The sequence below is a fragment of the Trachypithecus francoisi genome, unplaced genomic scaffold, assembly GCF_009764315.1.
Source record: "Trachypithecus francoisi isolate TF-2019V2 unplaced genomic scaffold, Tfra_2.0 Lachesis_group4, whole genome shotgun sequence".
Classification (NCBI taxonomy): domain Eukaryota; kingdom Metazoa; phylum Chordata; class Mammalia; order Primates; family Cercopithecidae; genus Trachypithecus; species Trachypithecus francoisi.
This window is the reverse complement of record NW_022681469.1, coordinates 72,292,727-72,320,465: the sequence shown is the minus strand read 5'-3', so window position 1 is coordinate 72,320,465 and position 27,739 is coordinate 72,292,727. Positions and strand designations below refer to the sequence as shown.

The 27,739-nt window shown below is 37.1% G+C and overlaps 2 protein-coding genes across 7 annotated transcripts in view; one reads left to right on the top strand and one right to left on the bottom strand.

The window, feature by feature from the left end:
* The window catches only part of LOC117073642 (lanosterol 14-alpha demethylase), a 47,967-nt gene extending 36,043 nt beyond the window's left edge, over positions 1–11,924 (top strand). Inside the window, exon 10 of the mRNA XM_033194799.1 lies at positions 11,555–11,924. Coding sequence (XP_033050690.1) covers positions 11,555–11,565 — 11 coding nt within the window. The 3' untranslated portion in view covers positions 11,566–11,924. The remainder of the gene's footprint in view (positions 1–11,554) is intronic.
* AKAP9 (A-kinase anchoring protein 9) overlaps positions 1–27,739 on the bottom strand; it is a 182,048-nt gene that overhangs the window by 10,315 nt on the left and 143,994 nt on the right. For all 6 annotated transcript variants that reach the window (XM_033194791.1, XM_033194793.1, XM_033194796.1 and 3 more), the window contains 16 exons: positions 24,033–24,185; positions 23,178–23,357; positions 20,910–21,983; positions 18,300–18,440; positions 17,306–17,791; positions 16,228–16,291; positions 15,998–16,116; positions 15,252–15,443; positions 14,522–14,710; positions 11,440–11,584; positions 7,333–7,552; positions 5,447–5,597; positions 3,282–3,950; positions 2,845–3,053; positions 2,446–2,551; positions 469–651 (listed from right to left, as the gene is read on the bottom strand). In XM_033194791.1, the coding sequence (XP_033050682.1) occupies positions 469–651; positions 2,446–2,551; positions 2,845–3,053; positions 3,282–3,950; positions 5,447–5,597; positions 7,333–7,552; positions 11,440–11,584; positions 14,522–14,710; positions 15,252–15,443; positions 15,998–16,116; positions 16,228–16,291; positions 17,306–17,791; positions 18,300–18,440; positions 20,910–21,983; positions 23,178–23,357; positions 24,033–24,185 (4,281 nt within the window). The remainder of the gene's footprint in view (positions 1–468; positions 652–2,445; positions 2,552–2,844; positions 3,054–3,281; positions 3,951–5,446; positions 5,598–7,332; positions 7,553–11,439; positions 11,585–14,521; positions 14,711–15,251; positions 15,444–15,997; positions 16,117–16,227; positions 16,292–17,305; positions 17,792–18,299; positions 18,441–20,909; positions 21,984–23,177; positions 23,358–24,032; positions 24,186–27,739) is intronic.

Below are 27,739 nucleotides of genomic sequence, written 5' to 3'. Positions count from 1 at the left end.
TAATTTATCAGACTGAAAGACATAATTTAACAGCACCTTCTATTTGAGTCATGAACACAATAACTGGTAAGTAACCGAAGAGAACAGTCAGGATTCACATTTGAACATTTTGTGTATCTGCTGTTGGTGCCTAGGTAGCAAAGTATCTGGCTTTGGAGATACATGTATCTTGGTTTGACTACAACTTCAGTTCAGTTTTCTCAGGTATAAGGTAGATGTGGATTAGACATTCTTTGTGTATACAACCCAGAGTCAAGTACAGAGATGGTTTCCAATAAATAACAGTAATTATTAGTAACTTAGTAATAATAGTAGTATTATTGTCATCCCTATAAAATTTTCTACAGATCCTACTAAGAATCAGGTATGTGATAGTTTTACATTAACAGGATTAAAACTTGAACTAGATAGCAGAAACGATAAGCATGTACTAATTCTCATATATGGAGATGCTAAAAATGGACATACATTATCTCTACCAGCTCCTGTCTGTCGATACCACCTGATCTGCTCTTCCAGCTTCATAACCATGTTCCTTAAGTCATTCTTCTCTTCAGTCAGTTGACTGATATGCCCTGTCAGCTCAGCATTTTGTCTCAGTAGTCTTTCAGTCAAGGAGCCACAAGAAGTACTTGGGGACACCAAGCTGGGCTGGAAAAATAAAATGGTGTAAGGTCACTTAAGCACAAATGGATATGAATAATGCATATAAAGTGTGAATAGGCACCGAGAGCAACAAAGTTCATGAATTGGTGCTTGAGTTGAGTCTTCGGTAATAGGTAGATATTTACCAGGCAGAAAAGATAAGGGCACACTAAGCAAAAGGCACAGAGGTTTGAGCGAGTGTGTATTCCTTTCGGGGTGTTGTAGGTTGCCTGTTAAGTCTAGATTGCTTTACTTTATGAATAACAGACCTAAATGTAGGCAATGGAGAGTCATGAAAGGCTTGATGCAAAAATACGACACAAAATTTATGTGTTGGAAAAATTCCTTTGGTAGTAATGTACAAAGCAGGGGAAATTAGGGAAGATATAATCTTCATGTCAGGTAGACCTATCAGCAAGTTGTTTCAGCAGCCAGGTAAGAAATGCTGAAAGCCTGAATGGAGGCAATGCCTAAGGGACAGAAAGTAAAGGGTGTGTGGGAGAGGTATTTAGAAGATAAGAGGGACAGGACTTAGTGACTATCTAGACGTGCAGGTAAGGGTGAAGGAAAGTGGTCTATGGTGACTTCCAGCTTTCTAAACTGGGCGGTATCATGACTAGAAATGAGGGTCTGGAGCAGGAAGGAGAAAGGGAAGATGGTGTTCAGTTTGGAATGTGCCTGTGAGGTTCCTATAGGGTCGCTATGGGGTACATTTCCCCAAGGAAAAATGTCTAGTAACTAACTGTAAATATAAGCCTGGGCCGGGCGCGGTGGCTCACGCCTGTAATCCCAGCACTTTAGGAGGCCGAGGAGGGTGGATTATGAGGTCAGGAGATCGAGACCATCCTGGCTAACACAGTGAAACCCCGTCTCTAATAAAGAATACAAAAAATTAGCCGGGCGTAGTGGCAAGTGCCTATAGTCCCAGCTATTCGGGAGGCTGAGGCAGGAGAATAGTGTGAACCCAGGAGGCGGAGGTTGCAGTGAGTTGAGATTGCGCCACTGTACTCCAGCCTGGGTGACAGAGCAAGACTCCATCTCAAAAAACAAAACAAAAAAGAAAACAAATAAGCCTGGAACACAGGACAGAGGTCTAGACTAGAACCACAGTCCACTAAAGATAAGCTCCATAAGGGTGAGGTTTTAGTCAGATTTGTTCACTGTATCTCCAGAACCTATCTGGCACTTATCTGGCACAGAGTAAGTGTTCAATATAAGTATTTGTTTAATAAATAAGTCTAGTGAGAGCTCAGGGTGTTGGACTGTGTGAGCTTTCATAGTTATAGGTTACAGAAAAGAAGGAAGAGGGTAGGAAGAGGAACCATAAAGGTAACTGATAAAAGAAGCAGAAGAAATGTTAGAATACTGACATGACAGGCAAGGAAAGAGAAGGTCTTAAGAAAATAAAAGAGATCAAAAGTATCAAATGCTACAAAGAAGTCAAGAAAAAGACTGAAAAGATTCACCAGATTAGTCAATTGTTTAGACACTGGTAGGCATCTAAGGGTGTTTCATGGAGTAGAGAGGATAGAAGCCAGATCACTCTTTCAGGAAGCTTGTCTCCATACGGTAAAAGGTCAACATAATTATTCAATAACAATAATGAAAGCTAACTTCCCCCACAAGCCTTCATTCTTCTCTTGGGGGAAAGCAAGCATTATTACTCATATTTAAAATAAATGAAAAGACACAAATAAAACTCTATAAAGAGTATAAACAATATGCTGCAAGTTTCAAATGGTTCAGTTTCTTTAAATCTTTGCTCTCAATGCTTCAGAAATAACTTTTAAGAAGTATTACCTCTTCACCTTGCTGGCCAGTTAATTTCTGTAGTTGTAAAATTATTTCATCAATATTTTCCTGAACCCAAATGAAATCTTCATCATCTGCTATTTCAAACTGTAGTCTTCAAGAAAAAGACAAAAAGTCAAAACATACCTTCTCAATTGGGGGTGTTTACTACCACAAACATTACAGAGCAGGCAACATTCTACTTCACCTATCACTTCTCCCTTATATCCTGTGCTCTCTTCCCTGGGTCAAAGTGTTAGATATTTTCAGACATTTGAGTTCTGTTAAAGAATAGCATCTCCTAATGCAAACATGCATTACCTTGCCCTTGGCTAGCTGTCAAAGAGGCATGGGGTCTACCCAGCCTAAGAATGCTGCTTTCCCAAACATTAGGCAGAAAAGTCTAACCTCTTAGAGGCTTTCTGGGCTAGAACCTGTAGTTTTGAAGCTACACATTGAAGCTTTTGTCTGATCATTTCTAATTCATGATTATAGCTGGTTCCTCCTCCATTCATTTCAATCAATTTAGCGTAGTTTGATTCCTTTGTTTCTCCTTCTATTTTCTGTTGAAGAACCCAATTTCTAGTTCGATCACTGGTTAAGCTCCACGTGGCTGGCTGGCAATTTTGGACAGAAAAGGAAAACGATAATTGTAAGTGAAGAGCATATCACAGTCTACCTTAAGGGAACACAATTATTGTTTATATCCAATAAATGTCTATATATTTCATTTTTAGGTGATTTACATATAGTTATTTAAGTAATTTAATCCAGTATCAAAATTTAATGATCAAAGGGCTGCAGTACTTTCCTTAAAAATATCTAAAAAGAAACTGTCAGTTTACCTCATTAAGGTTCTGATATAGAATTCTTCTACTTTCTCGTTTTTCTTCTCGTTCTAGTTCTTGCTTCTGGAATTCCTGCATGATTCCTTGTAGTCTCTGTCCTTCAAGGTCTAACTTATAAACTTGTTGTCTTTTCTCTTCCAGCTGGCGCTGAAGATCTTCCACTTTGGACTGGAGCTCATGCATTTTTTTCTGTCCCTCAGTGTTGGCCTCTTGTTCTGTCTGCAGCGTTTTCCTAAGAACCTGCCTATCTTTTTCCATTTGCTGTCGTGTTTGCAAAGAATCCAGTTTATATTTTTCAGTCTCATTTAACAGTTCTACTATGCGACTGTGTTTTTCCTCTAGCTGTTTTTGCAGCTCTTTCAGTAGGTCCTCTGAGGGCAAGGACGGCTGAGACTGCCCAGTACCATCATTGCTCTGCAGCTGTGCGTGCAATTCCCGCTCCCTATGTAGGGTACTACTCATTTCCTGAATTCGAACTTTCTCAGATTCAAGAAGTACTTGAAGCTCTAAGTTTCGACCGTGTTCTTCTGACAACTGGGCATCATATAGCATTCTCTGTGATTCTATTTTTTGCTGGGATTCGTTCAGTAGTTGTTTCTGTTGTTCCAAAAGTAGATTTAGCTGAAGATTCCTTTGTTTCTGACTCTCAAGTGAAAACTTCAGATCCTAGTATGAGAAAGTCAAATTTAAGAAGTTGTTAGTATTATTAAAATACTTGGCCAGGCATGGTGGCTCACGCCTGTAATCCCAGCACTTTGGGAGGCTGAGGCGGGCAGATCACCTGAGGTCAAGAGTTCAAGACCAGCCTGGCCAATATGGTGAAACCCTGTCTCTACGTCTCTACTAAAAATACAAAAAATTAGCTGGGTGCAGTAGCACATGCCTGTAGTCTCAGCTACTTTGGAGGCTGAGGCAGGAGAATCGCTTGAACCTGGGAGGTGGAGGTTGCAGTGAGCCTAGATTGTGCCACACTGCCCTCCAGGATGGACAACAGAGCGAGACTTTGACTCAAACAAAACAAAACAAAACAAAAAAAACCTTTATAAGTATACAACCATGCCTTTATTAATACTATGCTGATAGTATCTGTATTAGAAAATAGAACTGATTTAGTTTATTAACTTAAATGTTCAGCAGTTAGTGCAAAATCATGAAATATAAACAAAAGAAGGGTAAAATACTTTTCTCAAAAAATCTTAACCTCACTAAGTAATGAAGCAACGTATATTTCTTGTAAGAATAACAACCTTTAAAAATATAACTGTTCCTGGAAATCTTACGTTTTGATAAGATTCCTGTGCACATTAATAAATTTGTATAAAAAATAAATGTTCCTGATATAATGTGATAGGAGTTCCTGTAAAACCTTGTGTTTTGCAGTATCAAATGCTAAACATAATAGGGCTTATAAGGAAAGCAAGGCTAAGGGCAAATAACTCAAAATATACATACACTTTTAATGGTTAAAAAATTATAATTGGTACCTAGGGATATATTATGTCCCTGCTGGGCAGAGAGTTCTCTTTGCCTGGAGGCTAACACAGTGGACATTAAAAATAAAAAACCGGGCACAAATGCCGGCAACACATTGTTTTTCAGCACAGAGTTAGTGGGAATTAGGATTAAGTGGCTAGAAGAGCTCTGAGCTAGTGAGACAACTCCATCTCCATTAAAAGTAGATACTGCATGTAGTGGTACAACCTGCCTTGAGCTGAGAGCTTTGCAAAGCAGGGGTGTGTCTCTCTGAAAGGGGCCAATGTTCACTTTAAATGTTCTTAAGCAGTGAGGGATCCAGTAAAGTATCCCTGTTCCTCTTCCCTAGGAGAAAACAGGAACCAAAACTACTTCTGTATTAAACTGACAGGATTGCTATGTTTATTTCTGTGTACCAATTCACATGACCAAAACATGTTGCAGCAGAACAGTCTGTATGCATCCTTGGATGTAGCAAAACAAACAAACAAACAAACCAATCACATTCCATTAGCATTTCCTCATAATATGGTTTAGATAACATTATGTAGTATTGAATGCCTAAGTGAGCAACTTACCGCATCTTACTAAGAAGTCTAAAGTTGACATTTTAGATGGAGGAAAGTCTCAAGACTCTCTTCTATCATTCTGGATTTTCTAGAGACATTTAAAGACAAAGATAACAGTACCTCAAGTTCTTCTTTATCCCATTCTTCACTGTGTCCCAACTTCGCTTTCTCTTTCTCCAAAGCCCATTGGAGCTCTCTTGATTTTTTCTGTTCACTTGCTAATGTTTCGTTAAGCAAATGTACTTCATCTGTCTTATCTTTAACTTCCAACCTAAGTCAGAAAGACAAATGAACTTCCATAAAGCTATGTTGACGAAGCATATAACGAGAGAGAGAAAAACAGCTTCCACTGATAAGTTGAGGCATATAATAAGCTAGCTAAGAGGAAAATATAAACTATTAAAGATTCTTGACTGGGGTTCATTTCAAATTAACTCTTTCTTTTTTTGTTGTTTTGTTTTGAGACCGAGTCTTGCTCCGTTGCCAGGATGCAGTGCAGTAGCGTCATCTTGGCTCACTGCAACCTCCACCTCCCGGGTTAAACCAATTTTCCTCCCTCAGCCTCCCAAGTAGCTGGGACTACAGGCGCACACCACCACACCCAGCTAATTTTTATATTTTCAGTAGAGATGGAGTTTCATCATGTTGGCCAGGATGGTCTCAATCTCTTGACCTCATGATCTGCCCACCTGGGCCTCTAAAAGTGCTGGATTTACAGGCGTGAGCCACCGCATCCGGCCCTTTTTTTTTTTTTTTGAGACAGAGTTTTCCTCTCGTCACCCAGGATGGCGTGCAATAGCGCAATCTTGACTCACTGCAACCTCTGCCTCCCGGGTTCAAGCAGTCCTCCTGCCTCACCCTCCAAAGTAGCTGGGATTACAGATGCAGATGTACGACAGCACACCCGGTTAATTTTTTGTATTTTTAGTAGAGATGGGGTTTCACTATGTTGGCCAGGCTGGTCTCAAATTCCTGACCTCAGGTGATCCACCTGCCTCGGCCTCCCAAAGTGCTGGGATTACAGGCATTAGTCACCACACCTGGCTTCAAATTAACTGTTTCTAGTAGTACAATTATTAGTTATTAATTATCAATGCAAACAACTATGCAAGTTATTGTTATAAAATAGTATTAATAAAAATTTTGGCTGGGCATGGCAGCTCACACCTGTAATCTCTGCACTTTGGGAGGCTGAGGTGGGTGGGTCACCTGAGGTCAGGAGTTCGAGACCAGCTTGGCCAACATGGTGAAACTCAATTTCTATTGAAAATACAAAAATTAGCCGGGCATACTGGTGGGTGCCTATAATCCCAGCCACTCAGGAGGCTGAGGCAGGAGAATCGCTTGAACCCGGGTGGTGGAGCTTGCAGTGAGCTGGAATCACACCATTGCACTCCAGTCTGGGCGACAGAGCGAGACTCCGTCTCAAGACAATTAAATAAATAAAAAATAGAATAAATAAATAAAGATAAATAAAGTAAATAAATTTTTTGTCTTTTACTGAACATGGGAATCACCATGTCTATTTGTATGTAAAGCTAATGTTCAATATAAAAACGACTAATTGTAATGTGTCTTTGGCAATAGAATATCGTAGTATTTGTATCAACAAATATACTCTTTTAACAAGCACTGTCTCTTCAAATATTTTGCATATTTAAGCTAACTCAATCATGAATTCTACTGCATTCATAAATATCACTTCAAATTGGCTGATGGTAAAATAAAGGTCAAAGTCAAAATTATATCTCATACAAGTCTCACACAGAACTGAAGTCACAGTAGAGAATATGTCAGAAGTTCATCATTTGGAAAAATTTAGTTTTTTTTCTATTATAGTTTTTCCTTGAAAAAAACAGTTGCATGCTATTTAAACATCATGCATGTTATATTGCATGGTATTTAAATATCATGTGTGTTATATTTTTCTATATTTGCACAGTGTTTATGACAAATTACTCCCATTCCTTAATATAACATGTTTATAATAAGGAAGCCTGGCACACCTGAAAGCCTCCAATTCCTTTAGGTGTTTATGCTGTGCCTTGAGTGTTGTTTCTAGTTCCAGTTTAGTTTGTGCAAGCTCACTCTTCAGTTCTGCCACCACCATTTTCTCAGAACTCAGCTGCTCCTGCAGTTCTGTTGCTCTGTCTTTCATACTGCTGAGCTCCACTTGCATCTCCAGCATTTGAGACTGCTTCTGCTGTATATTATATTCCAAGAGTTCTACACAGAACATGATTAATATTTAAAACATAATCAAGCAACTCATATTTGGTTTATTTGTTGATAAGAACTGATTTGTAGTTTAGGAGATTACTTCAAAGGAAACATGAAAAATTATAATCCCAAGAGTTGGTAATGCAGTACAGGCATGGTGGCTCATACCTGTAATCCCAGCACTTTGGGAGGCTGAGGTGGGAGGGAGGACTGCTTAAGGCCAGGAGTTCAAGACCAGCCTGGGCAACATGGTGAAATTCTGTCTCTACTAAAAATACAAAAATTAGCTGGGTGTGCTGGCATGTGCCTGTAGTCCCATCTGCTCAGAAGGCTGAGGTGGGAGGATTGCTTGAGCTCGGGTGGTGGAGGTTGCAAGAGCTGAGACCATGCCACTGTACTCCAGCCTCGGTGACAGAGTGAGACCCTGTCTCAAAAAAACAAACAAAAAGAGTTGGTAATGTATAAAAATAAATTTCAGGCATGTTTTCCTTACAGTGCTATTGGCCAAGATTTCAGAACTATAAATACATAAGGATAAAAGTTTAACAGAATACATTAATGGATGCAAGATTTAAAATTTTAAAAAAACTTTAAATGGAACTCTTATTTGTACATTCAGAATTTCAACAACGTACTTTAAAAAATTCCAAAGATTTTTTGATACCCACACAAAGTACTTGCCACACAAAGTACTTGCAGGAATTTCCCAAGTAACTGACTACAATGATGAGCACTGCTTATTGTTTTTGTTCAGCACCCCTTTGCAGAGAGTCCCTTGGAACTTTAATATGACTCTGTTCCCAGAAATGGGAAATCCAAACCCCACTTTGGATACTATTGTCCTTTTATCCATTAAAGGCCAACCAAACTCTTGCTACATGTTTGCTACAGTAAAAACAAACTGAAAAATTTAAATCCTTCAGTATGTTAAATGAAAAAAGTCATGTTATAAAATATGTATCAGGATTCCTTTTTTTTTTTTTTTATTTATTTATTTTTTTTTTTGAGAAGGAGTCTTGCTCTGTCGCCGGGGCTGGAGTGCAGTGGCCGGATCTCAGCTCACTGCAAGTTCCGCCTCCCGGGTTCACGCCATTCTCCTGCCTCAGCCTCCCGAGTAGCTGGGACTACAGGCGCCCGCCATCTCGCCCGGCTAGTTTTTTTTTTTGTATTTTTTTTTTTTTTTTTTTTTAGTAGAGACGGGGTTTCACAGTGTTCGCCAGGATGGTCTCGATCTCCTGACCTCGTGATCCGCCCGTCTCGGCCTCCCAAAGTGCTGGGATTACAGGCTTGAGCCACCGCGCCCGGCCAGGATTCCTTTTTTATGAAAAATATAAACTTATCTATACAGGCACATTGAAAAGGTCTGGAGACGTATTTACCCAGGTGTTAGGTAGTCATTATAGGATTTAGGTGATTCAAGGAATGATTTTCACTCTATTCTTTTCTGTATTCCACCATAAATATGTAATACTATATTACTCTAATAAGAAAAGGATTTTTAACTTAAAAAATACTATCAAAGTTCAACAATTCACATTACTTCATATTAGTGATGTTAGCAGACAGAAATAACATTAGCTTTAGATGATAATCAATCATGTTTAATTAAGGCTTCTAAAAACTTTAGAGGTTAAGGATTTACATAAATGTGAATCTGTGACATTAATTAAGCTTTCAATGGTGTTCTATTTAACCTAAGTAAAACAATATTAATTTATCTCTAAAAGGCATCTTCAATTAAGCCTACATTTAAAAGTGATATGTTTATCTCATTATGACTCTTTTTTCTGAAGTAATTTTAACTTACTTTCGTTTTCTTTTTTCCTTCTTAAACTGAGTGATAAGAATGCTTCAGCTTTTATTTTTTTGAGACACTCTTGCCCTGTAGCCCAGGCTGGAGTGCAATAGCGCAATCCCGACTCACTGTAACCTCCACCTCCCGGGTTCAAACGATTCTCCTGCCTCAACCTCCCCAGTAGCTGGGATTACAGGCACCCACCACCATGGCCAGCTAATTTTTGTATTTTCAGTAGAGACAGGGTTTCACCATGTTGGACAGGCTGGTCTTGAACTCCTGACCTGGTGATCCTTCCGCCTTGGCTTCCCAAAGTGCTGGGATTACAGGCGTGAACCACAGTGCCCAGCCCGCTTCAGCTTTTTAATGACCAATGTGAGACCATGCTGTGACTTTCAAAATTTTCAAAAGGATACATGTTTCTACCAGTACATCAAACAAAATTACTGAACACACAGCCAGTGTCCTCGGTGGAGATGATGAAAATTAGATTTCACTTTACTTTCTAATGATTTCCATCTGTAGCTCAATTTAAAAGACCAGATACTCTTATCAAAAAGTACCTAAACGAGCATATCACAAAAATAAAAATCAAACTAGCCAATTACCATATGAAAAAGGACTAAACACTTCAGAAATTAGAGAACAGCCAATTAAAACCACAATAAAAATCCACTGCACACCCAGCAGACTGGCAACAGTAGTCTGACTATACCAGCTGTTGACAGAGATGTGAAGCAACATAACTCTCATATACTGCTAGTAAGTGTATAAACCAATATGACCATGAAGGAAAATCGTTTGAAGTTATCTAAGATAGGCATTCCATGACCCAGCAATTCTACTCTTAGTTATATACTGAGAAGAAGAATGCACACATGTAGCAGAAACACTATACAACAATGTTTATAATAGTATTGATAGTTAAACAGCTAAAAAGTAGAAACAATCCAAATGCTCAATCATATTAATAGAATGGATATATAAATTTTGGAATATCTATACAGGGAATTCTTTTTTTTTTTTTTGAGACAGAGTCTTGCTCTGTCACCCAGGCTGGAGTGCAGTGGAGCAATGCAGCTCACTGCAACCTCCAGTTTCTGGGTTCAAGCAATTCTCTGCCTCAGCCTCCCGAGTGACTGGTATTACAGGCGCCCGCCACCATGCCTGGCTAATTTTTGTATTTTTAGTAGAGACGGGGTTTCACCACGTTGGCCAGGCTGGTCTTGAACTCCTGACCTCGTGATCCACCCATGTCGGCCTCCCAAAGTGCTGGGATTACAGGTGTGAGCCACTGCGCCTGGCCCTACACAGGGTTACAGAGTTATGGAGTAACAAGGATGAATGAACTAGAGATAAATGCAGTAACTTGGAAGAATGTTCTACTACTAATTTGGAAGAATGTAGTAACTTGGAGGAATATTGGAAGAATGTTACAGAGAGGTGAAAGAAACAAGATAGAAAACACATACAGATTGATCAAGTTCAAGAACAGGAAAAACTTGAAACTTATGTTTTAGGAATATATAAATAGGTAGTAAAACTAAAGAAAAATCAGAACTATGATTACCTCTAAGTTACTCAGAGGAGCATATGCTTGGGAGAAGGGGCTTTCGGGATACTGGCTATATTCACATGGGTGATGTTTCCATAGATACTCATTTAATAATGTGTCATAATGCATATTTGCAATTTGTAATTTTCTGTATGTTATGGCTCACAATTTTTTAAAAAGGATTAAAAAAGAATTAGTTATATGCACTGTGGATTTTCCTCGAAAGAGTATTTTCTGTTTTATGACTGGAAAGACTGTTTTCTTAACATATAGCTCTAAAATAAAGAAAAAGAATGAACCCAATGGGCTTAACCTGATTAGGGGAATAGCAGTTTATTTTAAAGTCAACATAGCTGTCTACAACCAATTAGACAATCCTCTAACCCCTAGAGTAATTAATATAGATTGTATCCTCAACATTATGAGAATGAGAAGAAAATGTGACTGAGAAAATATGTTTTAACTTAATAATAATAAGAAAGAAAACAAAGTGAAATCTTTTCACCTATTTGTGTAACCACATGAGCTTGTCATACAACATACCTTGGCTTGATTTCTCATTCTCTTGTTCTCTTTTCAGAGTAATTTTCCTGCCATTCATTTGTGCATGCAGTGCCTGAATTTCAGATAACAAACTCCTTCTATCTGCTTTCTGCAGGTATTCCATAGCTGCTTGATATTCAACACCCTGTAACAAAGGAAGGTAAAAATCAAGTGAAGAGATGTAAAGGCAATACAATTAACAACCAAGAAATCTGAAGAAGAATGAATGGAACACACATACTAAAATTTTCTTTTTAAAAAATTTTTCTTATTTTTCCTTTCCAAAATGTATGAGGATATGCTGCAGACAAATGCTCCTTTACCTCTAAATACCAGAGTGTATTTCCTTAAAACAAGAACATTCTTTACATACATAACTGAAATTAGCAAAAGTAGAATTAACATGACTACAATACTATTATGTGATGTATAGAGCCCATTCAAATTTTGTGAAATGTGCTTCACAGTAAAAAGAAAAAAAGTGATATTCCTAAGTCTGTCTTTGTCTTTCATGACTTTGAATTTTTGAAGACTACAGGCTATTTTGTTGTACGTTCCTCAATTTTAAAACACTTTTTATTTTGATTAATTTAAGCTAAAGTTCCTATGTATCTGTTAGCCAGCTTTTCCCAGTGATACCGTCTTGCATTACCATAGTATATTATCAAAATCAGGAAAATGGTATTAGTACAATACTAAACTATAGGGCTTATTCAGATTTCATTAGTGTTCACATGTAGTCATTAATTTTCCTGGTGTGTAATTCTACAAAATTTGATCACATGTACAGACAGGTTCGTGTAACCACCACTACCATCAGGGTACCAACTGTTTTATCACCACAAAGAAACCCCTCTATAGTCATACTCTCTCCCTAACCCTAACCCCTGTCAACCACTGATCTTTTCTCTATTACTATAATTTTGTCATTTTAAGAGCATTATATAGCATACAAGTGGTTGCAGGCATAAATAGTTTGTTTCTTTTTAATTGCTGAGTAATATTTCATTGTATGGATGTACCACAGTTTGTCCATCCATTCTTCTGTCAAAGGACATTTAGGACGTTTCCAGTTTTTGGCTATTGCCCTCCCATTTTACAATCCTACCAGCAACGTATGAGACAGTTTCTTTTCTTCCTCACCAGTACTTGGTGTCACTATTTTTTATTTTGATAGATGTAGTGTTCTCAATTTGTTTTGGTCTGATATTTCCCCAAGAGTAGACTATGAATATTAATTTGACAAAAATACTGTAAAAGTGGCACTGTGCCCTTCATATTAGGAACTGTATGATGTCTATTCCATTACTGGTAATAGTAATTCTGATCACTTGGTTAAGGTGGTATCTGCAAGGTTTCTCCACTGCAAAGTTACTGGTTTTCCCTGGTAATTAAAAAATATTTTCTGGGGATTTACTTTGAGATTATGTAAATACAGTTTCTTATCAAACCTTTTCACAATAATTTTAGCACCCATTGCAAACTATTACTTGAATAGTGTTTAATAAAGGGTAATTTAATAATATAGTGTTTAATAAAGGGTAATTTCCTTTCATTGTTCCTTCTACATTTACTAGCTGACATTCCATGGTAATACTATTTATTTATTTATATATTTATTTATTTATATCAGTATGGTCTCATGAGTTCTTATTTCACTCTTTGGCTTATAATTTGTCACTATCATTTAGTATAATGTTTAAATTTTTCTAGAATTTGGCCAGTTGGAGCTCCTTCAAGCTGGCTTCTGTGACCTTTCGACATGTTCCCTTTATTCTTTGAACAATTCCTTACTTGCCAGTAAAACAAGATGTTCCAGGCTCACCTTGTACTTTCCCTGATCCATCCCTAAAATCATCAGTTCTGCAGGAAGTCCTAGTTCTTTTCAGTGGAGAATATATTAAAAAACAAGATCTGGGTGTTAAGTATTATAGTAGATTTTTAACTATTGATTTGATTCTGTTACTAGTAATAGGTCTTTGGAGGTTTTCTATTTCTTAATGAAAGTTTTCATAAGTGATTTTTTTTTTTTTTAGAAAATCTGTCCATTTCACCCAAGTGTTTGTTTATTCTCATAAAATTATTCATAATATTCTATCATTTTTATATCTCAAGTATATCTTTAGTTCATTCCTAACTTTAAAAATGTGTGGTTTATCATTTTGCTTAACCAATTCTTCAGAAAAGTTCAAATGTCCAACTTTTAACATTTTATCTTATTGTAACAGTCTATCTATTGACGTCTTTTTCTTCATTAAAGGGAATTCTCGTTATTCTGATTCCATATTTGCAGATTTGCCTTCTCACTAAAATTTATTTGTAACTCCCAAATCCATTGTTGTGTTGCTTTCATGGTCTTTCACAGAAATGCATAGAGCCCCAGAAAATTTAAATGGTCCAATATGGATGTCCCCAGCTAACGTCAAATGTCTTTTTTACAGAGTATTTAGTGATGTTTCAAATTTTTGTGCTTTTTATTTGTGATTTCACTGTTCAGAATGGCCCCCAAAAGTAGTGCTGAAGTGCTTTACGGTGTTCCTAAGTACAAGAAGGCTGTGATGTGCCTTAAGGAGAAAATATGTGTGTCAGACAAGTTTTTTTCAGGCACGAGTTATAGTGCTATTGGTGGTGTTCAAGGTTAATCAATCAATAATATATAGTAAATAAGGTGTCTTAAAATAGAATCACATATAGACAAAGTTATGTACTGATTGATGAAAATGTTGTGACCAAAGGCTTACAGGAACCTAACCTTGTATTTCCCTTAGAAGCAATGACTGCTCAATGTTCAGAGCAACTTTATAGAACATAACCAGTGCAAATAATGAGAATTTACTCTCTCAAATTAGTTTGGGATTATTTTGTTGCTCTTTTTCTAATTTCCTAGGTTAGAAAATCAGCTCATTAACTTTCAGTCTTTCTTACTTTCTAATATGTTAAAACAGTTACAATAATTTTTTAAAAAACATTCATAGTGGATCCTATTAAAATCTTAACCTTCATACTTAAATTAAGACTCTAAAATTAATAGTCATTTCCTTATTTCTATTAAAGTGTTGTTGAAAATGAAGTTTCATTATACCTGTTCTTGTATTCTCTGTTCCAAACAGTTTAGTAAGCCAACTGCATCTGTAGTACCTAGAGCTGTCAGCTCTGTCCGAAATGCCGCTAGTAAAACACTACGCTCTTCTAAGAAAACTTGTTGAAGGGCAAGCAGTAGTTCACCTCGCCAGTCTGAGAAGCTCTCATGAGATTGAGAACTATCATAAACCTAGCAAAGTACATATAACCAAAGTTAGTTTTCAAATAAGCATGTTTTAAAAACATTCTAAAACTATTAATCTACAAAGAAAAATAATTAAAAGTCTAGGAGCATGTGTACTTCTTTTCTTTTTTTTTCTTTTTGAGACAGAGTCTCACTCTGTTGCTCAGGCTGGAGTACAGTGGCACGATCTCAGCTCACTGCAACCTCCACCTCCCAGATTCAAGTGATTCTCCTGCCTCAGTCTCCTGAGTAGCTGGGATTACAGGCACCCACCACCACGCCTGGCTAATTTTTGTATTTTCAGTAGAGACGGGTTTCAACACGTTAGCCAGGCTGGTCTTGAACTCCTGACCTCAAGTGATCCGCCCACCTCGGCCTCCCAAAGTGCTGGGATTACAGGCGTGAGGCACTGTTCCTGGCAGAGTTTCAAGTGTGAAAATATATATAGTTATTCATGCAAAAATATGTATAAAAGATAATTTATAATGTATTATTATTGTTCAAATAATACATAAAACGATTTAGATGCATAGTATTCTTTGGGTACCTCAGCTTCTCTTTGCAGTTGCATTTTGGTAATTAAATCCTTTAGAGATGAGATTGTACTGAGGTAAGCTTTTCTCTCTTCTAGCCAAGATTCTGAAATCTGCTGAATAGAATGGTCCTCTCCATCACTATAGGGAGACTCAGTGAGAGAAAGCACCTGCATGCCTTCATTATGGACAGCTCTCAGTAATCCCTAGAAACCAAAACCCAAAAGCCAGAATTATGACAACTTCTTCACAGACTGAAAAATTAGACATACAAAGAGAAATAAATTTTAAGCAAGATAGCTTGCAGAGAGAAAACTCCAGCTCAACATTACTCAATGCCTTCTTCCTGTGGAGAGGTAAGCCACCTCCAGCAGATGGCCTATGACTTTCCATAGCTCTCATCTCTAAGTTCCTTCTGTTTGGCTAATGTACTCTTCCTAGGTTTACTGATAAGCTACTGATTTGACCAAAATAAATACATGGGATATAAATTCTACTCTTTAAGACTACTTTAAAAATTCTGGCAAACAAAAACATCAGGAATAAGAATTATTAAGAAAAAAGTCTTCATACATATCATCATTAAATCTCTTACTTTATTATCTGTGAAATATGGAAATAAAATAGATCTCTCAGGTTCCTTCTAGCTATGCAATTCTCTCTTCAGAAACGATCCCACCACATAACTTCTAATGAAGTGCTATGTTCAACATAGAAACAACACTGACTGAGTTAATAAAAGGTATCTATCTTTTAGTACCTTTATTTTCTTTGGAAAGGAATCTGTTGCACTTTCACTTTCTTCTCCTCGGCCTTCTGATGCTGTGTCAAATCCTTGACTGTGTGTAAGGATTCCCTGACCCCAGTCTGATCCAGAATCTAAAATAAAGAAAATCATTTGCTGTTAAAAAAAAAACAACCCCCAGTCCCCAAAAAACCAATACTTCTTAAAAAAATACTACAAACATTACAGATATTTATAAAACTTACCACTGGAGCATATTTCTCTAGTCTGGTAAGCATCAGAATGTGTTAACTCAGGAATTGCGGATCCCTAATTAGAGAAAACAAAAAAAATACATATATTTTTTGCTTTAATAAAAATAGAATACACTGAATTATTGTGCTGGTTTCTCATGCTGTAATCAAATCTGTCACACCTTTCATAATAAATGAAACTATTCATGGTTTTTTAAAACAAGTCTGTTTCTTCATGAATATTACCATAAGAAGAGATATTCGTGAATTAAGGAATGATAACATGTTCCAAATCCATAAAGGAATATCATATATTATTTAACTCTACACAATGGAAAGATTTAAAAAATTTTAAACCTAAAACCTCTTTAAATTTAAAAAAGTTCAAAACTATTAAAACTGTGATAGTATCGTAAGGAAGAGACTGCCCTAAGTTTTCTCATTTTCTTTTAAAAGCACACAATGTTGGAACCAACCCAAATGCCCATCAGTGATAAACTAGATAAAGAAAATGTAGCACATATACACCATGGAATACTATGCAGCCATAAAAAAGGATGATGAGTTCATGTCATTTGCAGGGACATGGATGAAGCTGGAAACCATCATTCTCAGCAGACTAACACAAGAACAGAAAACCAAACACCACATGTTCTCACTCATAAGTGGGAGTTAAACAATGAGAACACGTGGACACAGGGAGGGGAACATCACACACCAGGGCCTGTTGGGGCATGGGGGCTAGGGGAGGGATAGCATTAGGAGAAATACTTAATGTAGATGACGGGTTGACGGGTGCAGCAAACCACCACAGCACGTGTATACCTATGTAACAAACCTGCACATCCTGCACGTGTATCTCAGAACTTAAAGTATAATAAAAGAAAAATAAATAAATAAAAATTTAAAAAAAGGAATACTGTACTAGGAGTTAAAACCTTGCCTTGATAATACACCTACTTAGAAAGATCAAGTGCCTTAATGAGTTGCATTTTGGTTTGTCATCTACAAAATGAATTAATTTAAATGATTTTTTTTTTTTTTAAAAAGCACACAATGTTGAAGAACACATATTATAGAAACCAAATACCTCTTTACTTCTCAGACGCTGTATCACTGCCTTCAAGGTACCACATTCCTCTTTCAGTAACTGAACAGCAACATAGTGTTCCTGCTTTAAGGTTTCAGTTTCTGAAATATGTCTGGATTCCATGTCCAAAATTTCAGCAGCATGTAGTTCTTGCATCTTCTCAATTTTTTCAGTAAACTGACTGATTATTTCAGTAACTTCTTCTGAGGAACATTCACTCTGTAAATCAATTTGTATTCCTGCATTTTTAACAAGAATTTGTGGAGTCTGATTGCTGCTATTGACCTTCAGAGTCCCATCTGTCTGGGATGCAATGCTTTTACTCAGTATTACAGGAAGTGGCTCGAACATGCAGGCCTTTTTGTTTTCTTGTACTGCAGTCTTATCTTCTTTTTCTAAAATGGACAATCTCTCTTTTGCCTCTGCGAGGTGATCCCTAACTTGGCTTAAGTCTTTCTGAAGAGATGCCATATTTGTTTCTTTTATCTAAAACGTAATGAATAGAACAGTAGGGCATTCAGTTCAAATCTTTCCATATTAAATGTAGAATTTAAAGGGGGTGGGAGGAATGTAATTCATGATTATATGTTCATTTTCCTCAGAGTAGTAGGAAAAACATTTTAGAAACACTCATAGTTTACATATATATATTTGTATGTATGTACGGTCATAGATTACTATAGAAGTGAAATAATTTTATCAGCTTCTACTTTTGATTCTCATGGGATACACAGTTCTCTTTAACAACTTTCTACTCCTTCATTAACAGAATGGAAATAAAAAGTATCCTCCTAACAAAGATTTCCAGGAAAACCAAGCAAGAAGATGTTGGTAAAGAAATTTACAACAATGAAAGTTTTCATCAAATCCACAAAATACTTTTTATCTAGCTTTTAAGTTATGGAGCTTGATTTGCTACAGAAGAGTACATACTTTGAAATGCAACTAAGATAGGTAGAAATGAGTGAATTAGGAGGTATGTTACTTATCTTACCAAAAGCTCTCCTTGAAGTTTTTCAGTCTTTTCTTTATAACTGGTAAGTTCTACTTTAGTAGCCACCGATTCAGCTCTAAGAGCCTCGAGTTCATTAAAAAATCCACTTTCCTCATTGCTATGAAATAGCTCAGTAGTTGTCTGAATGACAGCAGAAAACATAAGAAACACATACTTTTTACAGCTAAATTCAAGGCACTTATACATTCTAATAAAACTACCCAAGGAATGACTGCCTACAGATACAAGGAGTTGCAACAAATCAATGCTCTTTCCAAAAACAGAGAAGCTTTTTCAGAACCATCATCTTATATTCTTGAGATAATGATTTTCTTCTTAAGAAAAGAATGATTTTCTGGGAATAAAAGGCAAATAATGTCATTCATATACATCCTAAACATTTATAAATTATTAGTGAAAATATTCTTTATTACCATTCAAAAAGTTCTTCATATTTATAGCACTTTCGTCAAAAGAAACCAAGTGTAACTAAGATATTTCTTAGAACTCATACATGGAAAGTATTACTATTTTAGGCCAGGCATGATGGCTCATGTTTGTAATCCCAGCACTTTGAGAGGCTGAGACAGGTAGATCACTTGAGGTCAGGAGTTCGAGGCCAGTCTACTGGCCTCAACATGGCAAAACCGTCTCTACAAAAAATACAAAAATTAGCCAGGTGTGGTAGTGCATGCCTGTAGTCCCAGCTGCTCAGGAGGGAGAGGTTGCAGTGAGTCAAGACCGTGCCACTACACTTCAGCCTGGGCAACAGAGTAAGACTCTGTCTCCAAAAAAAAAAGAAAGAGAAAGTTATATTACTATTTTAATTATTTATAACTTAGAGTAACTTAGTTCCAATGAAGGAGGAAAAAGCCAGGTAATTATTATTCTTTGCAAAATATATTATATAATTAAATAACTGTGATTTATCAGTTAATCTCCTGGTGTTTAGAGAAGACTGAAGTTCTGCTACTCAAAGTTATAAATTTATAAGGTAAGAATTTGGAGGGAAAAAAAGCTCTTGTCCTATCTGTCACAGAGAACTATGATTTCAGATCTTCACATAAGTAAACTTACAGAGGTCAACTACGCATTTTTACTTAAAACAGATGAAATCTATTATCAGGTATAAAATTTGTAAAAGTTGGCCGGGCGTGGTGGCTAACACCTGTAATCCTAGCACTTTGGGAGGCTGAGGCAGGCGGATCAGTTGAGGCCAGGAATTTGAGACCAACCTGGCTAACATGCAGAAACTTCGTCTCTACTAAAAAAACAAACAAACAAACAAACAAACAAACAAAAAATTTAGCCTGGTGTGGTGTGGCATGTCTGTAATCTCAGCTGCCTGGGAGGCTGAGGCAGAAGAATCGCTGGAAACCCAGGAGGTAGAGGCTGCAGTGAGCTGACGTCACACCACTGCACTCCAGCCTGGGCAACAGAGCAAGACTCTGTCTCAAGAAAAAAAAAAAAAAAATTTGTAAAATATGTCACCCACACATTAATTCAGTAGATGTTATTAAATAATAGATTTTTTTCTGTAAAGTCTGCATTCTTTGTCAATCCTAATATATTTTCATAATTATTATTACTTAAAAGGAATGATAACATAACATGCATATTAGAAGGAAATTAAGAAAAAAATCCCCACAAGTCCTAGAGGACTTTGCTAAAGTTAATGTTTCTTAGTTTCTTCTGACTGCTCCATTTAATGATGATGTTCATGAAATAAACATCACATTTGAAGACTACAAAATACAGTCTATATCCATTATTTTAGTGATAATAATATGACTACAAAATGTTAAGTTAAATTTGGCTTGAGGCTGTCTCTGTATCTTGAGTTCCTATGTAAGGAATTGCAACCTAACTTAGAAGTACGTAAGCAAACGGAAAACATTATCTTAGGAGTATAATAAACAGCTACTCTTAGCTAATGACAAGCAGTCAACTGAGCAGACCGGGTCCAAATAAGGCAAACACCTAGCTGTAACTAATCAAGCTATTTCTGTATTTTATTTGGTAGTTCTGTCTCTAAATATTCACTGGCCACTGCTGCACAGAAGAGATTCGTGAAACTCCTCTGGTTCTGAGTGCTACCCAATTCATGAATCCTTTTTTGTTCAAATAAACTCTTGTAAATTTAGTTTGTCTAGTTTTCTTTTCTTTTTTGTTGAGATGGAGTCTTGCTCTGTTGCCCAGGCTGGAGTGCAGTGGCATGATCTTGGCTCACTGCAAGCTCTGCCTCCCGGGTTCACGCCATTCTCCTGCCTCAGCCTCCCGAGTAACTGGGACTACAGGCGCCCATCACCACGCCTGGCTAATTTTTTGTATTTTTAGTAGAGATGGGGTTTCACCGTGTTAGCCAGGATGGTCTTGATCTCCTGACCTTGTGATCCACCCACCTCTGCCTCCCAAAGTGCTGGGATTACAGGCGTGAGCCACCGCACCCAGCCTAGTTTTTCTTTTAACAAGAGTGTATTTTTTATAAGTGGTATATTTTTATAAAAATCCTTTTGTATAAATTGCTAGATGTACACAGAACACCATATTTAGTAAATTAGCAATTAACTTAGGAGTATTTAAGTGAAAATAATCAAATACAAAACTAACCTTGAGAACTTCAAAATCTTGAGGGCTTCTTCTCCTTTCTTTCCCTCCCTGTTTTTTCTCATTGCCCTCCAATAGCTTCTGTAGTTCTAGCAGCTTCTTTTCTTTTTCTAAAACATTTTTTTCCGCAATTTCTACTTGTTCTTTTCCTAAAATCAAACTAGTATGCATTTCAACAAGCTGGCTTTCTAATTCTGATATTCTCAAGGTTAATGCTGATATATTTGACCCTGACTCATCTTCTCTTAGTTGATTTAAATTCTGAATATTTGTTCTTTCAGGTTCTGATGAAATTGTTTGATTATCTTGACAGAACTTTGCATATTCCTGAACTGCCTCAAGTTGGATTTGACTCACAAGAGCAGCAGCCACTTTTTCTTCAAGTATTTTCTGTAGATTTACAATCTTCTTTTGAAGCATTTCTATTTCAGACTGGCCTTGTTCTTGCATGTCTTTTATTTGTTTATAACACTGGGTAAGTTCTAAGTCCTTTGCACTAACAGTGCTCTCAAGTTGTAGCAACCTTGTTTCCAAATTAATTATGGAACCTTTGCCATTTTCTTCAAAAGATTTGAGGTATGTCTGATTTTCTAAGGATTTAAGAGCATCCTCTGTAAGGACTACTTCCAGTTCAGGTTTGTCTTTGCTCAGATCATCTATGGCCCTGTTAACACTTTTCTCTGGTATACTTTCAATCTTTTCCATACTTTCACGTTCTCTCTTTAAGCTGAATAATTCCTGTGTTAGCTGATTCATTTTAAAATTGGTTTCTTTAAGTATATTTTTCGTGAAGGTCATTTCTTCATTAGTGGTTTCTACTTGCTGTTCCAAGGCCAGCTTTTCAGCTATAACCATATCCAATTGATGTTTTAAACTGTCTGCTTCTTCTGGGAGGGAATGAGCATCCACTAGTGTCTTCTGTCCAATATTTGCCAATTCCTGTTGAAGTTTTTCAATCACTTCATTGAGCTGCTCTATTTCTTCTTCTCTATTTCTCTTCACACATTCTTGATCACTCATCAAACATTCTATTTGGGTTTCAAGATCCCTTATCAGTTCATTTTTTTCTTCAATAACCTATTAATGAAAAAGGTAACATACATAATATATATGTATTTATATTTTGAAATTTTTACTTTATTTTAGGGCAGTACCTCAAAGAGATGATCACACACAAAAATAATATACTACTTCTCAGACATACTACCTTAATTTCATTATAGACCAATATCTCCCCCATCATATCAAACAAGGCCCAGAAAGTTCTGTTAAGTATAAAGTAATATAAGCTTTTAGTTGCTGATTCCCTATTAGGAAAATAGTCAATATCAATACTTCTTAATGGAAAAGGATGAAGTAAGGAAATAAAGTCTACAACCGATGGGACCAAAGGTAATTACCTTACTTAACTCATATTAAATATTAGAATTTATAACAGATGTGGTTAGAATAATATGATAAAATCTAAGTCACAGAGCCTTTCTGAAAAACATTAAAATCTTATGACAATATTAGGAGGGGAGAAAAATACATATAAATTATTAAGCCAATGTGTCTTTGCTTTTCTTTTTTTTTTTTCTTTTTGAGACAGGGTCTCACTCTGTCACCCAGGCTGGAGTGCAGTGGCATGATCACAGCTCACGGCAGCTGCGACTACAGGTTATATGCCACCATGTCCAGTTAATTTTCATATTTTTTGTAGAGGCAAAGTTTCACCATATTACCCAGGCTGGTCTTGAACTTCTGGGCCCAAGCAATCCGCCCACCTAGGCTTCCTAAAGTATAAAGATTACAGGTGTGAGCCACTGTGCCTGGCCACCAATGTATCTTAATAAATTAAAATTAATGAATTAAAAGAGAAGTGGGCCAGGTGGCTCATGCCTGCAATCCCAGCACTTTGGGAGGCTGAGGTAGGTGGATCACCTGACATCAGGAGTTAGAGACCAGCCTGGTCAACATGGTGAAACCCCATTTCTATTAAAAATACAAAAATTAGCCAGGTGGGGTGGTGGGTGCCTGTAATCCCAGCTACTCAGGAGGCTGAGGCAGGAGAATTGCTTGAACCTAGGAGGCGGAGGTTGTAGTGAGTCGAGGTTGTGCCACTGGACTTCAGCCTGGGCGACAGAGTGAGACTCCATCTCAAAATAAATGAAATAGAATAAAATAAAATTGGTTTGTTTTTTAAATTCAATGGGGAGCAACATTATAACCATTTAGCCCTTTAAAACTCTGGCTCATATTAATTTCATAATCAATTTTAAATGAGTATACCTTGTTATCTGTCGTAATTTTAAGTTGCTGCTGGAGTTTCATAATTTGTTCATTTAATTGGTCAATTTCTACCTCTTTTTCCTGTATTATTTGGGCAAATTTCCCAAATAGTACATGTTGGTCTTGAGTAGACACAGCATCAGATTCCTTTATGGCAAGTCCCAGTTTCTCCATGTCATCCTAGGAACAAAAAAAATTATCACAGTTGGAATAATCATTACATAGCATTTTCAGAACATAATTACAAAAGAAAACAGAGCCTATAATGTACAAATGAATACAATCAGAGATACCATATGGTTATTGTAAATCAATATTCTTAAACTATTTTGATAAATGATCCCAAAATTTTCATTTATGATGAATTCAAATGTTCAGGTTGGGCTGAAAATAAGTTCTATGCAAATGTGTCTGCCTGTTAATGTCCCTCTGTTGAGTATTATTTAACAGCTGGATTTACCGAATGCTTAATAAAGCAATATAGGGACCAGGTGTGGTGGCTCACGCCTGTAATCCCAGAACTTTGGGAGGCCAAGGCAGGCAGATCATGAGGTCAGGAGATCGAGAGCATCCTGGCTAACACGGAGAAACCTCATCTCTACTGAAAATACAAAAATTAGCCAGGCATGGTGGCACACGCCTGTAGTCCCAGTTACTCGGGAGGCTGAGGCAGGAGAATTGCTTGAACCTGGGAGGCAGAGCTTGCAGTGAGCCGAGATCACACCATTGCACTCCAGCCTGGGTGACAGAGTGAGACTCAGTCTCAAAAAAAAAAAAAAAAAATAATAATAATAAAGCTATATAGGACTGAAACTATGACTTATTTACAGATAAAAGTTTTTCTAAACTAATTACCTTAAATAATTTGTTTTCTTGTTCAAGTTCTTGTAGGCGGGTAGTAGATTCCTTTTTCTGTATTTCTAATTGCATATGTAATTGTTGAACTTCTTCATTCTTATTTTCCAGTTCTTCTCTAAACTGTTCTAATTGCTCTTCTAAGTTTGTAATCTTTAATATCAAAATTATCAAAAGAGAAAAGATGTTTATACAAATGTTTATCAAGATAAAATGAAGAGTGTTATATTTGCTTTACAAAGTATGCATGCTTAAAACATGAATCATAAGAATAAAAGAATGTGGTTTTTCTAAGCCAGGTATAACCTGTGTTACCTGTGTGGTTCCTAGACATGCTCAAACTGGCCACTCTTAAACTATCCTATGCAAAGCAGAGAGGAAACCTTCTGAGAAAGGATAAAAGGAGCCATTTCCTACCTAAGTATCTTCTCCTGAAGCACAAAGGAGTCATAGGAGGAAGGGAAAGAATCCACATATTAAATCTTAGTTTATGTTACATTTATTTGCTATCAAAAGGCCTAGAAAACCTGTAGAATTGTTTTGTTAGCCACCGTATAAGACTAACTGAATTTAGTCCAAAAATATCTAATTAACTCACTAAAAGGCCTGGCTGCCATGTGGCTTGTTAAGCAGAAGGAAGCCAAGATAGAAACTAAGACCAAGAGAACCTTAGGTCTGATTTACAAAAACCTTAGAGAAAATGAATTACACAATTCAGGAGAAAATTAGATAGCTCCTATAGGTAGGACAACAGAAATTTATTTAATCATTTTGAGGATGGATTATCAATAATGGTAAAGCAACTGCTTTTTGATGGTTAGAGACTGAAATGAATGATGATTATTAAGAATTAGTTATTTGTGAGGGAAAGAGAGATCAGACTGTTACTGTGTCTATGTAGAAAGAAGAAAACATAAGAAACTCCATTTTGTTTTGTACTAAGAAAAATTCTTCTGCCTTGAGATGCTGTTAATCTGTAACCCTAGCCCCAACCCTGTGCTCGCAGAAGCATGTGCTGTGTTGACTCAAGGTTTAATGGATTTAGGGCTGTGCAGGATGTGCTTTGTTAAAAATGTGTTTGCAGGCAGTATGCTTGGTAAAACTCATTGCCATTTTCCAGTCTCGAGTACCCAGGGACACAATGCACTGCGAAAAGCTGTAGGGACCTCTGCCCAAGAAAGGCTGGGTATTGTCCAAGGTTTCTCCCCACTGAGACAGCCTGAGATATGGCCTCGTGGGAAGCGAAAGACCTGATGGTTCCCCAGCCCGACACCCATGAAGGGTCTGTGCTGAAGAGGATTAGTGAAAGAGGAAGGCCTCTTTGCAGTTGAGATAAGAGGAAGGCATCTGTCTCCTGCTTGTCCCTGGGAATGGAATAAAATCCGATCATACATTCTATTTACTGATAGGAGAAAACCGCCTTATGGCTGGACGTGAGACATGCTGGCGGTAATACTGCTCTTTACTGCACTGAGACGCTTGTGTAAAGTCAAACATAAATCTGGCCTACATGCACATCAAGGCACAGCACCTTTCCTTAAACTTATTTATGACACAGAGACCTTTGCTCACACATTTTCCTGCTGACCCTCTCCCCACCATTACCCTATAGTCCTGCCACATCCCCTTCATCGAGATAGTAGAGATAGTGATCAATAAATACTAAGGGAACTCAGAGACCAGTGCCGGCGTGGGTCCTCTGTATGCTGAGCACTGGTCCCCTGGGCCCATTGTTGTTTCTCTATACTTTGTCTCTGTGTCTTATTTCTTTTCTCAGTCTCTCATCCCACCTGATGAGAAATACCCACAGGTGTGGAGGGGCTGGCCCCCTTCAGTTATTTTTATGTTTAAAAATTGGTTTTGATTGAGGACAGTAACATTCATTTAGCTCACTGGTTTGTTGCTACTTAATACAAAGTGAATGAATGATTTCCAAATGTGTATTTACCTCATGATCAAAACTGCTGATCAAAAAGCAAACTAAGATGCAGGAGCATCTCTGTTATCTAAGGCAACAGAGCCTGTCCTCAGCAGCACTTAGTGACAAGTGGCTCAGAAAGCAGCCTATAAATCATTTACTGCCTTAGAAACTGAAAGAGGGCATTGCTGATTACACACTAACAAATCACATACTGAGAACCATATCTGAACAATGACAAATCCTTAAAAACCAGTTAGCTTAGCATTTCCTAAACAGTATCAATAATAGTAGTAATAGCCATCACTTGTAAAGAGTTTACTGCTAAGCACTGTACAAAGTGCTTTATATGTATTATTTCTTAAAACCCTGTAACAACCTTATGAGATCTGTTCTGAGTATCCCCATTTTAGAGATGAGGATGGATGTCACAGAGAGGAGTAATTTGCTTTGAGGCCACATGGTGAGTATGTGGAGAAGCCAGCTTTTGAACCTGGGAGTTTATCTCTGAATCTTCCACTCTAAACTATCACTTATCCTGCTTCTAATAACTAATGTCTAAGACTTACACTTAAAAATTCTTCTGTAACACTGGTTATTAAACTCAGTAGACACTGAAATACATTTAATGAGTCAACATAATTATCAGGTTGTTGAAAACTGTAATGATTATATCTTCTTCAAAGTGATCTAACATAGTACTTACAACTATTCCTACATTTCTGTAACTACTCTGATGACAAGGTATTATTTTAAAATCAACATATAAATAGTTATTTAAGTTCAAATTGCTGCCCTACCTCATATGAAATTTCCTTTTTTTATACAACAGTTTATGACCAAACTGTTAACTTTGTGACATGAAGCCTTCCTATTCAAAGTGTGGTCTCAAGAGCAGTAGAGTTGGCATCATGTGGTGGGAGCATGTTGGGTGTGCAAAATGCCATGTCACACCCCAGACTTGTGTTTTATTTTATTTTTTTAACTTTTGACTCGTTTTATTGTTTTACAGTAATCAGACAGGAAATGAACTCTATTATATATTCCTTTTTAATCTTTTCAAAAAAATTATACTTTAAGTTCTGGGATACATGTGCAGGATGCACAGGTTTATTACATAGGTATACACGTGCCATCGTGGTTTGCTGCACCCATCAATCTGTCATCTACATTAGGTATTTCACCTAATGCTACCCCCCCCCTTAGCCCCTCACCACCTGAAAGGCCCCAGTGTCTGATGTTCCCCTCTCTCTGTCCATGTATTCTCATTGTTCAGCTCCCACTTATGAGTGAGAACATGTGGTGTTTGGTTTTCTGTTCCCATGTTAGTTTGCTGAGAATGATGGTTTCCAGCTTCATCCATGTCCCTGCAAAGGACATGAACCCATCCTTTTTTATGGCTGCATAGTATTCCATGGTGTATATGTGCCACACTTTCTTTATCCAGTCTATCATTGATGGGCATGTGAGTTGGTTCCAAGTCTTTGCTATTGTGAACAGTGCTGCAATAAACATATGTGTGCATGTGTCTTTATAGTAGAATGATTTATAATCCTTTGGGTATATACCCAGTAATGGGATTGCTGGGTCAAAAGGTATTTCTGGTTCTAGATCCTTGAGGAATCGCCACACTGTCTTCTACAATGGTTGAACTAATTTACACTCCCACCAACAGTGTAAAGGCGTTCCTATTTCTCCACATCCTCTCCAGCATCTGTTGTTTCCTCTTTAATGATCGCCATTCTAACTGGCATGAGACGGTATCTCATTGTGGTTTTGATTTGCATTT